Source organism: Sciurus carolinensis, chromosome X (genome assembly GCF_902686445.1).
Source record: "Sciurus carolinensis chromosome X, mSciCar1.2, whole genome shotgun sequence".
Taxonomy (NCBI): domain Eukaryota; kingdom Metazoa; phylum Chordata; class Mammalia; order Rodentia; family Sciuridae; genus Sciurus; species Sciurus carolinensis.
In genome coordinates this window covers 5,745,120-5,759,645 of record NC_062232.1, presented here as the reverse complement: position 1 = coordinate 5,759,645, position 14,526 = coordinate 5,745,120, and the positions used below count along the sequence as shown (strand labels likewise).

The window sequence follows — 14,526 nt, the reverse complement described above, 5'->3', positions numbered from 1 at the left end:
TAGGGCCTTGTGCTTGCGAGGCAAGCACTCTACCAACTGAGCTATATCCCCAACCCAAACTCTTGAATTTAAACAGAGAACATGTGGTTTTTTAAATGTTACTTTTCTCTGTTAAAGTTTAAGAGAATGTATACCTTTGTGTGTTGGAGTTTGAAATAAATGAAAAGAAAAAGGTATTAAAATAGAAATAAAGTTGTTACTCTAGGAGGTGATAAAGTTTCTACCAAATTATAGTTGATGAATACAAATGGTAGTTGTTATTACTCTTCAACAACTCTGAGAATAGGACATTGAAAATCACAAATGTGAGTTATATTTGCAATTTAAAATTTTATAAATATTTTAATATGATTAGCAAAATTATTGAGTCTTTTTTGTTTGAAATCTTTGGAATATTTGTATAAAGTTTTACTTATAGTTCATTTCAATTTGTATTCACCACATTTCAAATATTTGAAATCTTACATATTGCTAGTGGCTACTGAATTTTTAGTAAAGTTATCTCGTCCTCTGAATGTAGTTTTGCTATATGAAGAAGGACTTAAGTAACAATTTAAATTTGCAACTTTTATATAAAGGTATTTAGGTGTCAAATTATTTTATTGGACAACTTTGTTAGATTGGAAGGTACTTATTACATTGTGACTTCTAGCTTCATTAATACTGGAAAAGCTATTTCTTGTCAGGAGTACTCTGTACATTGAATCCAATGTTTTTGGAAGAAAATGACATGGAAGTTTATTGATTGTGTTGATTTCTTTAGTAGTTGTAATATATATACTTTCTTTTAGGAAGGAAATACTTTCTAGGGTTTTATTGTTTTAAAATGTTTATATTTTTCATTTCTAGGCTGTTCACTGCTACGAATCTTTAATATTAAAAGCTGAAGGAAAAGTGGAATCTGATTTCTTTTGTCAGTTAGGTCACTTCAACCTCTTATTGGAAGATTATTCAAAAGGTAATGTTATTTTTTTCTCTTTCATTTTCTGTTTGATTTATACTTGCATTGTGTAATTGTAATGGTTTTGTTGTTTTAACCAAGGCCACTTCCTACTGTCTTTTTACTTTGTTCTAAGCAGCTCATAACTTAAGCAATGAGAAAGAAAACGTAGACGGAAATGTGAAAACTTTGTGTAACTCAAGGTAATTTAAATAAATCTGATGATTCAGCAAAACTCAATATCATATGCTTCATGTCTTTTTGTTTGCCTGCATGAAAATTTATGTTTTTTTATCACAGTAGGAAGAAACAAAATCCTCAGCTCTTTTTTTTTTTTTTTTTTTTTTCAATTTTAAGGTAGGGTCTCTCTATGTTGCCCAAACTGACTTGTGATCCTCCTTTTTCAGCCTTCTGAGTAACTAGGATTCAAATGTGTATCATGGGTGCCTGACCAGTTGTTCATTTAGGAAGTTAAAACCACTTCAGACATTTTCTCTTTCTTACCAATATCCCTTGTAAACAAACAAACAAACGTAGAAAACTATCTTATAAGCAGAGATGTTTTATAAATTTTTTTGTTTTTTTTGGTACCAAGGATTGAACCTAGGGGTGCTCAACCACTGAGATATACTCAGCCCTATTTTGCATTTTATTTAGGTACATGGCCATAGCTTGCTTAGAGCCTCATTAAGTTGCTGAGGCTGCCTTTGAACTTGTGATCCTACTGCCTCTGCCCGCTCCCCCCCACCTCGATGCTGGGATTACAGGCATGCACCACTGTGCCTAGCTTAATATTTTATAACTTTTTGATGGAAATAAACATCTTTTTGGTAATGTTAGGACTTTAGCAAATGTGATTTGTGGGAAGAGAAATTGACTATTATAGGATTAGAGTTGTGGCTAGGGATGTAGCTCTGTAGTAGCATGCTTACCTAGCATGCTCAAGCTCCTGGATTCCATTACTAGTACCACATAAGGAAAAAACAAAAACTTAATATTTCCATCACAGTTCTATGGTACAACCAAAAAAGAAACAAGAAATGGTAAACAAAATGAAACAAAACCCAAAGAGGGGGGCTGGGGAGTTAGCTCAGCTGGTCGAGTACTTGCTTCGCAAGCACGAGGCCCTGAGTTCCATCCCCAGTACCGCCAAAAAAAAAAAAAAAAAAAAAAAAAAAAAAAAGAACTTCTCCCAAAACCCAAAGAGGGTGTGCCTTATGGAGAAAATTACTTGTAATATTAAATTTCTTAAGTTATAGTTCTATGACCATGAGAGTTCAGTGATAATGAATCAACATTATATATGTATGCATATATAATTTACATTAGTAAGAATTTAAAACCAGAAACACATAAAACAAGATTATATATTAATCTGGTAATAAAATCATTGTAGCAGAGACTAACAGGAATTTAATCCTGTATTTCTTTTGAGGAGTAATGGTTGTAGTGTTTGCTATAATATAGTAATAACATGAAAATGAAGAATTATGAAGGTGAAGGATGCTAGTTTGTTTGAACTTGTGCTATATTGTTCTTTTTTTCAACCTTGCTAAATAGTATTTTCTAATTAAAATTTTCCTTTAGAAAGCTTATACTATGTTAAGGTCATTATTCTTCTTAATTCTATCTTGACCCTGTCTACTTTCTCAAGGAATTTCTCTAGAATTCTGTTTTCAAATTTCTTGTAATGAATAATTTTTTCAGTCTTCAATCACTTTTTACTAAAATCTTACTAAAAGTGGGTCACAGTGATGTGCACCTGTAATCTCAGATAACTAGGGAGGCTGAGACAGAATAATTGAGAGTTTGATCCCAGGCTGGGCAACAGAGTGAGATCTTATTTAAAAAGACAAAACAAAACAACAGAAAACTTACTTTTAATTTTGGTTGGAACTTGTGAGGAAGAATTAGGAACTTTATGACATAGTCAATATAGTGAGGCCAGATTTAGACTCTGAATTAATCTGACTTCACAATCACTTCATTTCTATTGTTTTTTGTTCCCTCATTCACATTATTGATCTTACATTTTTCAATCTAAAACACCTTTATTTTAACATAACACAAATATGTTTATTGCTTAAAAGAAATCAAAATATGGAGTAAAAAAATTAAATAGTCTGAGAGGTCTTGCTGTATGTTTTGGTAACATCTATATTTCCCTGTATTGAGCTTTGTGACTGTTTTTTTTTTTTTTTTTTTTTTTTTAAATATATTTTTTAGTTGTAGGTGAACACAATTCCTTATTTATTTTATTTTTATGTGATGCTAAGGACTGAGCCCAGGGTCTCAAACATCATAGGTGAGCAAGCATTTTGATAAAAATCCTACAAGACTATTCTGCAGTATAAAATTTTTCTGCAATAAAAATTGGAGTTTACTTTGTTTCTACTGGTGTTTTATAAGTTCTTTTTAAAAGATTCATTGGAGAGGCTGGGTTCTTGGCTTCTTGGTAGAGTGCATGCTTAGCTTGTATGAGGCCCTGGGTTTGATCCTCAGCATCACATATAAATAAATTAAATAAAGGTTCATCAACAACTAAAAAAAAAAAAAAAGACTCATTGGAGCATTTTTTTTTTTTTTTTTTTTTAAATTTTTTAGTTGTAGGTGAACACAATATATTTATTTATGTGGTGCTGGGGATCGAACTCAGTGCGCCTCTACCACTGAGCTCCAGACCCAGCCTGGAGCATAATCTATATATATATATATATATATTTTTTTTTTTTTTTGGTGCTGGGGATTGAACCCAGGGCCTTGTGCTTACAAGACAAGCACTCTTATCGACTGAGCTATCTCTCCAGCCCCACATAATAATCTTTTTATGTTAAAATGCTTCATATTTAGAGTCTACATTTATAATTCCTATATATTATTCTATTATTTATGCAAAGCATTAATTGAGCATTTTGATTATTTTTTCTGTGTATGCTGTTAAGATCACAATATTGACATACCTAGCTAAGTTTTTCCTCATATGCATAATTATTTTCATATCTTCAAGTGCTACTGGCATTGTATCTAGTATTTGTATCAGCTTTTTAATACATAATGTGGAACTGTTCTCTGGAAAGATTTTGGTTACATATATGTTGTGAAATTGTTAAATCAAACTAATTAACATTTATATCAACTACATATCTAACAGTTTTTTTATGTGGTGAGTTTGAGAACCCTTGAAGTCTACTCTCTTATCAGTTTCCAAGAAAGTAATATGTTTGTAATTATCATATTAGTCACTATGTTGTATAGATTTCTTGAATTTATTCCCATATCCCTGAAATTTTATATTGTTTGGCCAAAATATTCCCAGTTTTCCTTATTTGAAAAAGACATGGTAAGATTTTGAGGTTAAAGAACAAATAACTCTATGTATAGTGCCTTCCTCAATTTCTTTTTAATTGTTTTCTTTTATTACTTCTACTTTTAAAAGATCAAAATACAATGAGGGAATAGAACCTTTAGACTATTTTAGTAATACTTGTATTTAACTTGATTTTGATGATTTTCTTTTGAATTTATTTTTTCAGAATTGCTCATTATAAATACATTGCTTATTTTTACAATAATTTTAATATTTAAGAAGTATTATGTTTATTTAATCTGTTTCTAGCACACAAGTTTAATGTGTGGTTTTATAGAAAGTTAATTTTAGGTACATTGGGATATTTCCCCCCCATTGTGATACTTTTAATGAAAATAGGGATGTAAGCTTATACAAACCAAAATAGAAGTAAAAGAGAAGTATTTTTAAAAAGCAGAAAAGTTGGAACTGGGGTTGTGGCTCAGTGGTAGAGTGCTTGCCTAGCATGTGTGAGGCACTGGGTTCCATTCTCAGCACCACATATAAATAATAAAATAAAGGTCCATCAACATCTAAAAATATATTTAAAAAAAAAAGCAGAAAGTTGTTTAAAACTCAAAATTGGTTTCAAGGATTAATAAAACTGAAGCTTTGAGTGTTCATCATTATTATAATACTGGCTAGGTTATTTAGGAGACATAAAATATGTTGAGATTTTTCTGAAAAGGTGCCAGGACTGATGGAGTAGCACATTGTATTCTTGAGATTTTGTGTAATTGAATTAAAAGATAATAGATAAGCTTAAGTTTATGACATGATGCCTTAGGTGTTAAAAAGCTTGAAATCTTTTGATAAATTGTGAGTTATGAATTTTTAACTGTTGATTGAGAATAGAGTCTTACCACAGTAACCTCTTAGTGACTTTATCTAGGAGCATCTTTTAATTAATCAGTATCATAATACTTTTACTTCATGTATGTATGGTTAAATGTACACTGATTTTATTTTATCAGGTTTTTTAGTTTTTATAAAGTAGATACTCATTTTCCCTTATTAGCATCTTAACATTAGAATTCACTCCCAGTATTATGAAACTATTGATATATTATTAACTAAAGCCTCTTCATATTTTCCTTTATTTTTACATATTGTTCTTTTTCTACTCCAGAATCCCATCCAGGATAACTAATTACATTTCATTGTCATGTTTATTTATGTTCTTCTTGGCTGTTGACATTCTCTTAAAGTTCCCTTACTTTTGATGATGTTCATAATTTTGAGCAATGCTGATTAGGTATTTTGTGGAGTGTCTCTTGTTTGAGATCATCTGATGGTTTTTTCATGATTGATCTGGGGTTAGGAGTTTTTAGGGGGAAAATCGTACAGGTAAATTGTAATTTCATCACTTCATGTTAGAGCTGTGTGCTGTCAGTATGATTTACCAGTGTTTGTGTTAATCTTAATCACTGGCTGAGTTGGAGTTTGTCACGTTTTTCAATTGTAAAATTATTCATTTTTGCTTTTTTCCTTACTGTGTTCTTGAGGAATAATACAACCGCAAGGGAGCTAATGCTCTGCCTCTTTGAAGGCAGAATATCTGCATACATTATTTGGAATTATTCTGCATCAGAAATGGGCCTTTTCTCCTCCAATTATTATTCTTTAGTCAGTGGGAATTTATGGATAATCATTTGGAGTTATAATCCTTCTATATTATAGGATTTTCTTGATGAAATTGTTCTATCTTTGACCACGAAAAGTTGTTTCAGTTGTCTTCTGTCCTTTTGTAATCACTGAGGGGTTTTGAGCCTTTTTTTGGGGTGTGTACTCCAAAATGCTTCTATGACTTGTTGGGTAATTCCTGCCCAAAATTAGAATCAGCCATTTCTTCAAGGAACTGCAGTTCTTTTTTTTGAGAAAATTTTATAAAAAACCATAATCTGAATCCTAGGTATTCTTGTTAGTATTTGTTTTTTCCTAGACTTTCTGACAGAAAAAGGAAATACTTGTGTATGTATCAACCCACATGTTGTATACATTCTTAAAAATGTTGACATTTACATATATACCTTGTAATATTTTTATGGGTAACCATCTCTTATTGGGGTAAATATGAGTTTTTTTTGTTTTGTTTTGTTTGGTGTGCAGGTTTGAACCCAAAGATACTTATCTTTTTATATTTTTATTTAGAGACAGAGTCTCATTGAGTTATGTAGGGCCTGGCTAAATTACCAAGTCTTGCTGTGAACCTCGGGTTCTCCTGCCTCAACCTCCGAAGCTGCTGGGATTACAAGTGTGAGCCACCACACCGGGTTACAATTTCTTAATAAAAATTTTATTCTTCTCAATTGCTTATTTCTAACCTCTTACTTCAGTACTAAGAAAACTGGCTCCCACCACTGCTGTTCATGTATTTAATTTTGTTAAATTTCTACCCATATAATGTATAGCATTATATGAATTGTTAACATATATTTCTGTGGGAAGCAGCTTTATCACAGTTTCTTTCTTACTACAGACCCTTTGATTTTTAGTCTTAAAAACTGCATTAATTTTGTTATTCAGGTAAGTACTTTTTCTCCAACCATTTAAAATAATTTTTTTTTGGTAGTATTGGAATTTAGCCTAGTGGTGCTCTACCACTGAGGTATATTCCCAGCCATATGTATTTTTTCTTTTGTGATGGAGTCTCACTAAATTGCCCAGGCTGCCCTCTAACTGGCATTTCTCCTACATAGCCTCCTAAGTAGTTGTCATTACAAGTATAGACCACCACATTCAGCTCAGTGAACTTGTATTATACATTTATAATACAATGAAATTCTTTTGCCTTCTGTAAATTTTAACTAACTCAGTTATATCTTTAAAAAATTAGCATAAATTAAGTTCTGCTTTTCTGACAAAGTTCTAAGGGTTTCTGTAAATGTACACTGCTGTGTCTCTCACTATACTATCAGAATAATTTCACCACCCTAATGATCCTTGTATATCACCCATTACCTATCTTCCCTTCCTTTGAACTTTTGGCAAACATCCATCTCCTTGCAATCTGTATGGCTTTGTCTCATCGAGAATGCCATATATATGGAATTTATTTATTTTTCAGACAGGCTTGTTTAGTTAACAGCTTTTATGTGATTTGTTAATTCATTTCTATCAACTGATATAGTATTTCATTATATGGATGTTTGCACATTGTTTATTATGTTATTATGTAAGTACTAAACATGTACTATTAAATTTAAGACCCAGTTATATCCTTTTGTACTTTTTTATTTTTTTTTAAATTTATTTTATTTTCATGTGATGCTGAGGATTGAACCCAGTGCCTTACGAGTGCCAGGTGAGCACTCTACCACTGAGCCACAACCCCTGCCCCCTTTTGTACTTATTCGTGGAAAAAATGATAAGGCATTTAAGCAAAAAATACTACCTAAAAAGTAACAATTAAAAGAAGCCTACTGGGCTCTGGCACACGCCTATAATCCAGTGGCTCAGGAGGCTGAGGCAGGAGGATAGAGTTGAAAGTCAGCCTCAGTAACAGCCAGGTGCTAAGAAACCCAGTGAGACCCGATTTCTAAATAAAATACAGAATAGGGCTGGGTGTGTGGCTCAGTAGTTGAGTGCTCCTGTATTCATGAGTTCAATCCTTAGTACCTCCATCCCCTGCTCCCTCCCTCCCCAAAAAGAAGAAGAAATGTAGCAAATGAATTATGTATGCATTTAGGGGGAAAAATACCACAAAGTTTACGTATCCATAAAAGCTACAGAGAAATGACTTTTTGCATTACACTTTAGAGGTGAAGTAGGATTTTCACAACCACAAATACAAAATTAATATAATTTTATTATATTAATTATTGAAAAATTATTGAATATTTTGGGGGAAGTTTAGTTATGATCTCAGCTATATTTTGAAGAACTAAATTAGGCAATGGTGTATTAGTTGAGTAATTAGCTGTGAAAGTAATAGTCTGAAAGAAGGGTAATTATGAATTTCAACAAGTTATGAATTTCAACAAGGGAGGCAAAAAAAATACCAAGGATGGAATTTGTATGAGCATATCTATGATATGTTACTATGATGTAATGAGGAATCTGAAATGACTGTGTATAATATGATGATTCTAACAGTGAGTCAGAAAATACTTTGGTGAATGGAGGGAAGAATGGATTATTAAACATTTTGCTCTCCATATTCAGAATGACTGGTTTTCCTTTTATTGTGAATATATTTCATGTATTATCTTAACTTCTAGTTGTCTCAGGACCTAAGTTTCTTTGTGCAGTACTTTCACAGAATTCTATGAGAGAGCTCTTTGTGAATTGAATTGCTGCTTATTTACCAAGTAGAAATAGCCAATTGGAACTTTGACTTTTTAAAAAAAAAAATTTATTTTAGTTGATGATTCATTTACTTATATGTGGTGCTGAGGATGAAACCTAGTGCCTTGCACATATTAGGCAAATGTTCTACCAGTGAGCCATAACCCCAGCCTCTGGAGCCTTAGATTAAAAAAATAATTAAAAAAATATATATTTTTACTATTTTTCTTATTTGTCTTATTTGTCTATTTTTGTTTCCTATAGACTTATTCTTTAGCATGTGGATTATTTAGATGTGTTTTGTTTCATTTTAAAATGGTTAGAAGTTTCCTTAAAATTTACATATTTCTGGTTTGATTTCATGATGGTCAGAGATCATGTTTGTATGATTTAAGTTCTTTTAAATTTATAGAGATTTTATTATTGTCCAGAATTTGGCTTATTTTGCAAATATACCACAGCCTTTTAGAAAAAAATGTTATGAAATTGATGATGCTTATTCCAGAAAAAAAATGGTCCTAGCATATGAGAACTGGCTACAAGATGCTGTGAGACTAAAGAAAGGCAGATAGATTTAGATTTGCATAGACTTCAGTTTATTAGGGAATTAGGGATAGAAGCATTGTCCTTGGTAGCAGCAATATCAATGGATCCTGGCAGTTTGGGTCAGAAGAAGGGAACTTAAATAATGGTCAGAACAAAAGCTATTTCATCAAAGCTGGAGTGCACTTGGTGTATACACATCTTGATCTGAAACCAGGTAGTAAAGCTCCACATACCATTTAAATAGTTTTGTGTATTTCTGGTATACTGTGAAACTATGCAGAGAAAACCATCTGGGGTACTTACATAATCATGTCAGTGAAGATCAAGATGGTTGGCTGCTAGTTTTGTTGTTTTTCCCACAGTGTTTTTTGGTCTAAAAACTAATGTCAATTATGTTGCCTTGTTAACTAGCTTTTAGACATTTAAGTATGATGAATCTCATGTGGACTTTGTTAGTATGTTCTCTTTAGGTTTAGTCAACTGTTTTTATTTTTTGGTTTTTGACTTCCCTGCAACCCCAAGTGGGCTCTGTTTGTATTGTTCAGGCTGGCCTTGAACTCCTGGGCTTATGCCTCAGCCTTCTGACTGGGTAACTGGTATATACCTGAATCAACGTTCAAAACTAAGTTTGTATTTTTTATTTTAACTAAATATGAGACTTTCCTCCATTGAATTCTTGTTTCTTCACTGAATTGTCTTTTCACCTTTTGAATATCAGTTAACCATAAAAATGTGTTCTCTGTTTCTATATTATCCTTTTGTTATTTGATCCATACGTCTATACTGTTGGATCCTGTCTTGATTAGTGTAATCTCCAAAATCAGTCTTCCAACTTTTGTTCTGGTTTTGTAGAAGAAAAAGAAGACTTTAATTTAGTATCTTTCCATTTTCATTAAGGTTTATAGAATTAACTTGTGTGTATAAAACTCCAACTAAAAGGTTTACTGGGTGCTGAGTTCATGAAACAACTCTGGAAAAAGTTTTACAATTTTAATTGGCACATAATAATTTTACCAAGTTACAGGATGCAATATATTTTCATACTTGTGTGTATTGTGTGTTTTCTACTTCTCTGAGATCAATTTTTTTTACTACATTATTTTGGGGGACTAGGGTTTGAACTGAGGGATACTCATCCACGAAGTCCCCAGCCCTATTTTGTACTTTATTTAGAGACAGGGTCTCATAGAGTTGTTTAGAACCTGGCTTTTGCTGAGACTGGCTTTTAACTCTTGTACCTTAGCCTTCTGCCTTAGCCTCCCGAGTTGCTGGGATTACAGGAGTGCATCACTCTACCCGACTATATTACATATACGGAGTGGGTTCATGCAGTATTTTATGTGCATGCTGTATCTTTTATGATACTCTTCCATGCTCTTTCTTCTTGTCACATTGACATGATTTCCTTCTTTGTTGTGGCTGAATAGTATTCTCTTGTGTACGTATTTCACATTTTTTTTACTATATATGTTGATAGGTCTATTCTAAATCTTGACTTTTGTGACTTGTGCTGAATGAATATGAGTGTCTTTTCAACGAACTGATTTTTTCCTTTGTGTATATACCTACTGGTGATTGCCATATGATACAGTAGTTCTATTTTTAATATTTTCAAGAACCTCCATATCATTTACCTTAATGGCTATTTTAATTTACATTCTCACCAACAGTATCTTCACTTGTTGTCTTTTGTCTGTTGATAAACATATATTCTAACAGGAGTGAGGTGATATCTCATTGTGAATTTCATTTGCATTTCCCCGATGATTAGTAATGTTAAGCTTTGTTTTCATATACTTGTTGAATGTTTACGTGTCTTTTTTTGAGAAATGTCTATTGAGGACTTTTACCCATTTAAAAAAATTTTATCTACATTTTTATTTGTTGATGGATGTTTATTTTATTTATTTATATGTGGTGCTGAGAATTGAACCCAGTGCCCCACACATGCTAGGCAATTGCTCTACCATTGAGTCACAACACCATTTTAAAATTGATTTTTAATTTTTGCTGTGGAGTTGAGTTCCGTATGAATATTAAACCCTTATTTGAGGTACAGTTTGCAGATTTTTTTTTTCCATTGTGTAGGTTGTCTCTTCAAGTTGTTTGTTTCCTTTGTGTAAAGAATTTTTAGTGTGATGTATTCTCATTTGTTCATTTTGCTTTTGTTGCTTTGCTTTTCAGTTTAAATAAAAAACCCATGCCTTATCTAATGACCTTAAGTATTCCTTTGGTTTTCTTTCAGTAGTTTCATAATTTTAGGTCTTACATTTAAGACCGTAATCCAAAGTATGTGATTTTTAATTTTGCTTGTGCAGTATGGTCAGTAGAACTAAGAGGACTTAGGCAAGCATTTTAGGTTTTTTTTTTTTTTTTTTTCCTGGTGTTGTGTAGGGAGAATTTTTTTTAATCTTAGTCATATTAAATCTTCAGTCCATATATTAAGGAGCTATTTCTAATATTCCCAGTAAAACTCTGGATTCTTCTGAAACAAAAGAAAAAGGATTTATTCTGACTGGGGCTGGGGAAGCAGAGAGCAAACAGTTCTGCAGTCTCCAACATCTGCATGGGGGATTGAATGTCACTTAAAAACTGGAAAACCACAAAGAAAGGGGGTAAGGGAGGTGGTGTTTACAACCCTAAGTTTCTCAGAAGTCATCAGTTACAAGGGCTGGGGTTGCAACTCAGTGGTAGAGCTAGTGATATTTGCCTAGCAAGTGTGAGTAACTGAGTTCAATTCTTAACACCACATATAAATGAATAAAATAAATCCAGGTTCATCAATAGTGAAAAAAGAAAAAGAAATCATCAGTTCATGTTCAGAAGGGCAAGCTTACTCTGGAAGTCAAGGATATAGTGGTCAGGTTGCAAGTGGGGGAGCCTGGAGGTGTTAGCTTCTATGCAAGTGGGCTCATGAAGAAAAGGGGGACTGATTTTACACAGGATTAGGTGTCGAAACTTATGGGGGTTAACATAGCTTAATTTTCAAAGCAGCCCATAGCACACTCTCCATTTTATTTTGGTCTTTTCTAGTATCTTTGTCTTTTTAGCATGATATTTTGTGCACATATTTTATTAGATGTGTCTTATAGTAGACCTAAGTATTTCAGTTTTTGGTGAATATTTTTATTTCTTTTTGTGTTTGTTCATTTGTAGTATTGTTAGCACCAGTTGAGTTTTCTAATTTGACCTTGTATCATGAGATCTTACTAAACTCACATTAGTTTTAGGAGCTCTTTTTATAATTCTTTGGGAATTTTTTTCCCTGTTGTCACTTATGAATGACTGGATATTGTTTTTGTTTAAAAAACTGAATAGTCAACACAAAATTGACTTTTAGAAGGAAATTTTTAAGCAGGAAAAGTAAACAAGAATCTGGGGCTAGAGCTGGCTGAGTTAAGTTCCATGACTGTTTACATGAACTTTTACTGAAGAAGTATTTTGGATAAATTTTTAGTGAATTCCAGGTAACACACTAAGTAGAATTAAAGTTTCAGGCTAATTCTAATGTTTTTGAGATGCCAGACATTTAGCTGAAAATATGACCTTGAGATCATTCAGTTTGTACTGTGTGGAGAATAGAAACTTTACTAAAAGGCTGTTTGTTAATTTATATATATGTGTTTATGGTACTGGGGATTGAACACAGGTGTGCTTTACCAGTGAGCTATATCCTTAGACCTTTATTTTATTTTTTTATTTTGAAACAGGGTCTTGCTTAGTTGCTGACGCCCTGCTAAATTGCTGAGGCTGACCTTGAATTTGAATACTTGTGCCTTAGCCTTCATAGTTGTTAGAATTACAGGCACGTGCCACCATACTTTCTATATATTCTATTTTATTTTGTTTTTTAATTTGTGTGTTTGTGTGTGGTACTGGGGGTGTGTGGTACTGGGGATTGAACCCAGTGGTACTGTACCACTGAGCTACATCCTCAGTTCTTTTTTGTTTTGAATATGTTTATTTTGGTTATTTATTTTTCAGGTGTACCTGAGGACTGAACCCAGTACCTCACATGTGCTAGGCAAGTGCTCTATACTGAGCCACAACCCCAGCCCCCTTTTTTTTGTTGTTGTTATTTTTTGAGACAGGGTCTCATTAAGTTGTTAAGGATCTCACTAAATTGCTAAGACTGCCCTCAAATTGTGATCCTCTTGCCTCAACCTCTTGATTTACTGGGATTATAGACCTGTATCACTATAACTGGCTATTTTTATTTTTAAATTTTATTTATTTATTTTTTTGTGATGCTGGGGATTGAGCCCAGGGTCTTGTCCTTACAAGGCAAACTACCAGCTGTGCTATAACGCCAGCCCCTATTTTTGTTTTTTAAAGGGGGTGCACAGGTAAAATTCTAAGCCAGGCTTCCTTGGATATTGGATAGTCTGTTTTAATTTAAGAAGTTCAAGTGGCGAGCAGATGTTCTTAGACTTCACTATGTCAAAATAATCTTATATAGTCATATTTCTTAATTTTTTCTGGGGTGTTTTACCTTTTGGGAATTTGTTTTCATGATGTTGACTTTTTTGCTTCCTATGCCATAAATACATATAATAAGCATGTATAAGTACATATATGCCCCTCTTTTACTTCTTGAACTAAATTGACAGTCTGAATATTTAAATCTAGGTTGGAAATGTTTTCTTGAGATTTTGAAACTAACTCTCCATTATCTTATTTCTGGAATTATTGTTGGGAAATATGAGGCTACTTGATTAAAAAATAATTTTTTTTTCATTTGTCTTGCTTTTTTGCTTTACCTGTGTTGTGCTCCTTTATTGTAAGAGAGGGAATTTTTTTTTTTTTTTTTTTGGTGGGAATCAGTAAGTTTAGATTGCTCTAACATGGTTGTGAAAATTGTTCTAGGAGACTGGTCAAGAATGTTTCTAATAACTTTTTTTTTTCTTGTAGTACTAGGGATTGAATCCAGGGATGCTCTGCAACTGAACTACATTCCCAGGCCTTTTTATCTTTTATTTTGCAATATGGTCTTAAGAGTTGCCAACCAAGATCGGCCTCAAATTGGCCGTTCTCCTGCTTCAGTCTCCTGAATAATTGGGATTACAGGTGTTCCTGTCCATGCCCAGCTTTTAATAATGTCTTTTTCAAAGCCAAGAATTTTACTTTTTTCCCCTCTGTATTGATGCATTATAGTTGTACATATTGGTAGGATATTTTGTTACATATTTGTACATGCCCATAATGTAACAATATACTTTGGCCATTATCATTCCTCATTATTTTCTTTTTCATTCTCCTGGCCTCTGTGCTCTACTGACCTTCCTTTCTTTTTCATAAGATCTGCCCCCCACACTTTTCTTTTCCTTTTTCTTCTTTAGCTGCCACATATGAGAGAGACTATATGCAACCCTTGATCATCTGAGTTTGACTTATTTCAGTTAACATA

At 32.8% G+C, this 14,526-nt stretch overlaps 1 protein-coding gene across 9 annotated transcripts in view; it reads left to right on the top strand.

Moving 5' to 3' along the window:
• Window positions 1-14,526, top strand: part of LOC124972020 (lysine-specific demethylase 6A) — a 220,392-nt gene that overhangs the window by 20,375 nt on the left and 185,491 nt on the right. For all 9 annotated transcript variants that reach the window (XM_047536093.1, XM_047536094.1, XM_047536095.1 and 6 more), the window contains exon 3: window positions 850-958. In XM_047536093.1, coding sequence (XP_047392049.1) covers window positions 850-958 — 109 coding nt within the window. The remainder of the gene's footprint in view (window positions 1-849; window positions 959-14,526) is intronic.